The sequence below is a fragment of the Nicotiana sylvestris genome, chromosome 4 (genome assembly GCF_000393655.2).
Source record: "Nicotiana sylvestris chromosome 4, ASM39365v2, whole genome shotgun sequence".
Taxonomy (NCBI): Eukaryota; Viridiplantae; Streptophyta; class Magnoliopsida; order Solanales; family Solanaceae; genus Nicotiana; species Nicotiana sylvestris.
The window spans coordinates 36,975,790-36,978,381 of record NC_091060.1 but is presented as its reverse complement, the minus strand read 5'-3'; the positions used below and the strand labels follow the sequence as shown (position 1 = coordinate 36,978,381).

Here is a 2,592-nt window from a genome sequence, read left to right as displayed (position 1 = left end):
ATTACAGGAGGCGCTCGCCTGCTTAGTGAATTACCACAGCATATTTTTGACACTGCTCACATTTCTTCACAAATCCTAGGGCATATTTTTTCATGGTGGGCAAATGATACCCATCCCGTATGAGGCACCTGACAAGTGCTTAATTACCGGAGTGACTGTCGCAATGACCTTCAAGGACTTCCTTGAGGACGCGCTGGGTTTGGTTTGGGCCTAAGCATTTTGCCAAGGGACCTCCATACGTTCTCTTGTACAAGTCGTTGTGAAGAAGGTTGTATATGGTTACTTGCATTATTAGCTTTTTTTCTTCCTTTTTGTCATTTGGAAGGGTGCCGTCTTGGAAATAGTTTATAATGCAATTGTGCCAGTCCTAAGTCAGATTTATAGATTTTACCTCGATATGGTCCAAAGCCGAGTAGAGGAGATGAACCACACTCTTATTCCCAGGAGTTACACTTTTTGTGGTGGTGGCCAACTTGGCGGGTCCGTCAGCTTCGGTGTTCGGATTTTGTGGAATTTGGTCGAGCTGGCAATCATCAAAACTGGGTAACAATCTACAAATCTCGGTCTGATATTTCTGCAATCTTTTCTCTTTAATTCGAAAAGTCCTAGTAACCTGGTTGACTACGAGCTGAGAATCGCAATGAAGCTTTAATTGCTTCAATCCATACTTGAGTGCCAGTCTTAATCCTGCAATTACGGCCTCATACTCGGCCTTGTCTGTCATGTTCGTGCACCTTATAGATTTGTCAATTATCTCACCGGTGGGGACCTCGAGTATGAGTCTAAGCCTGGACCCATATGCATTGGATACGCCATCAGTGTACAGGACCCAAAGGTCCTTTGTTTGAAGAGAAGCTTGAGTGGCTTCCTTTTCAGCCTCCGACATTTCTTTTAGGCTAAAGTCTATGATGACATCGGCAAGTACTAGCGACTTTATTGCTACTTGTGACTTCATCGCTATGCGAGGCTGATAAGTGATGTAGTGCTTGCTTAACTTGATGACCCATTTGGCCAGCCTTCCCGACAACGCGAGCTTGTGTAATATGCTTCTTAATGGAAAAGTTATGACGACCGAGATAGGGTGGCACTTAATATAAGGTCTAAGTTTATGCGAATCTATGACCACGGTCAAGGCAAGTTTCTCAAGATGAGGGTATCTCATCTCGGCATCAACAAATGTTTTACTGATGTAATAAATTGGAGATTGCATACCTTCTGTTTTTTCGAACCAAGACTGCACTTACTGTTGCTTCTGAGATGGTGAGATAGACGAGGAGGCATTCCCCAGGTTCAGGTTTTGAGAGCAGGTGTAGTGATGACAAGTACACCTGCAGTTCTTGAAGTACTTGTACATACTCGGTCTTCCATTCGAGGTTGTTATCCTTTTTTAGTACCTTTAAAATCCTGTGACATTGTCACAACCCCAAACCGGATCCAGTCATGATGGCACCTCTCGTGAAGACAAGGCCAGCCGACACAATTCCCAAATTCAATTCAATAATGTTAATAAGTCAATTTAATGCCTTTTCAATTATTCAGATATTGCATAATGTGAGTTTAAATGAACACTGCAGAAATAAATATAGCCCGGCATCGGGGTATCACAAGTCACGAGCATCTACTAGGGTCTAAATACAACTGAAAAGTCCAAAATGTACGAAATATAGACTAATGAAATAAAGAGAAAGAAAAGCAGTGCTGCGAACGCCGGCAACTACCTTGCTAAACTCCGATGACTCTGCCTCCGATCAGCCAATACCCGCTACCGGGTTAAAATCTACCCATAATCTATGTATTAAACTTGCATTGGGTAGGAATTACTTACCTTCAATAGTTATGTGAAAAACCCTCTCCAAGAAGCATCAAACTCAACCAAGGAAATGAAAAATGAGAGAAAATGGCCTAAGTCCCGTTTTCAAAACAAGTCTCTGCCCAAGCATTCTTTCTACATGATCGTGGAAGAGGCCTCGCGATCGCGAAGGCAAATAGCCCAGGCCCAGAAAAATGAACATAAAAAATGTGACCAAAGCCTCTCAAATGCGGAGGCTTGCTTGGCCTGGCCTGGCCTACGCGAACGCGAGTGCTCCTTTATGAATGCGAAGACCAACAGTGCACCACCCCACCCAACTTGCCTTACCCTTTGTGAACACGGACCCCTTTACACGAACGTGAAGGCCAGTAACCCACTGTCCGTGATCATGAGCTCCTTTCGCAAACACATAGCACAAAATATCCCCAGCCCAATTCCTTTATTGCGAATGTGAGGCCTTCTCCGCGTTGGCGAAGAAGGAAGCTAGAAAAGCAGATAGCAGATTTTTGAACTCAACTGCGGGTGGTCCGAAACTCACTCGAGCCACCCGAGACCCCGTCACCCTGCACCAACAAGTCTATAAACATAATATGGACCTGGCCGAGCTCTCGGAACACGTAAAACAACAACAAAACTAAGAATCGCACCCCAAAACCAAATTGAATCAACGTATGAACTTCAAACTCCTCAACTTACTCCGAATGCGCCGAATCATGCTTAGACTACTCGGAATGATACCATATTTTACGTGCAAGTATTAAATCATCATAAGGAACTATTCC

The 2,592-nt window shown here is 43.9% G+C and overlaps 1 protein-coding gene across 1 annotated transcript; it reads right to left on the bottom strand.

Moving 5' to 3' along the window:
- Positions 1 to 367: 367 nt before the first annotated feature.
- On the bottom strand, positions 368 to 955 carry LOC138889429 (uncharacterized). The gene has a single exon (XM_070172737.1). It carries the CDS (start codon positions 953 to 955, stop codon positions 368 to 370), a length of 588 nt encoding a protein of 195 aa, XP_070028838.1.
- Positions 956 to 2,592: the final 1,637 nt, after the last annotated feature.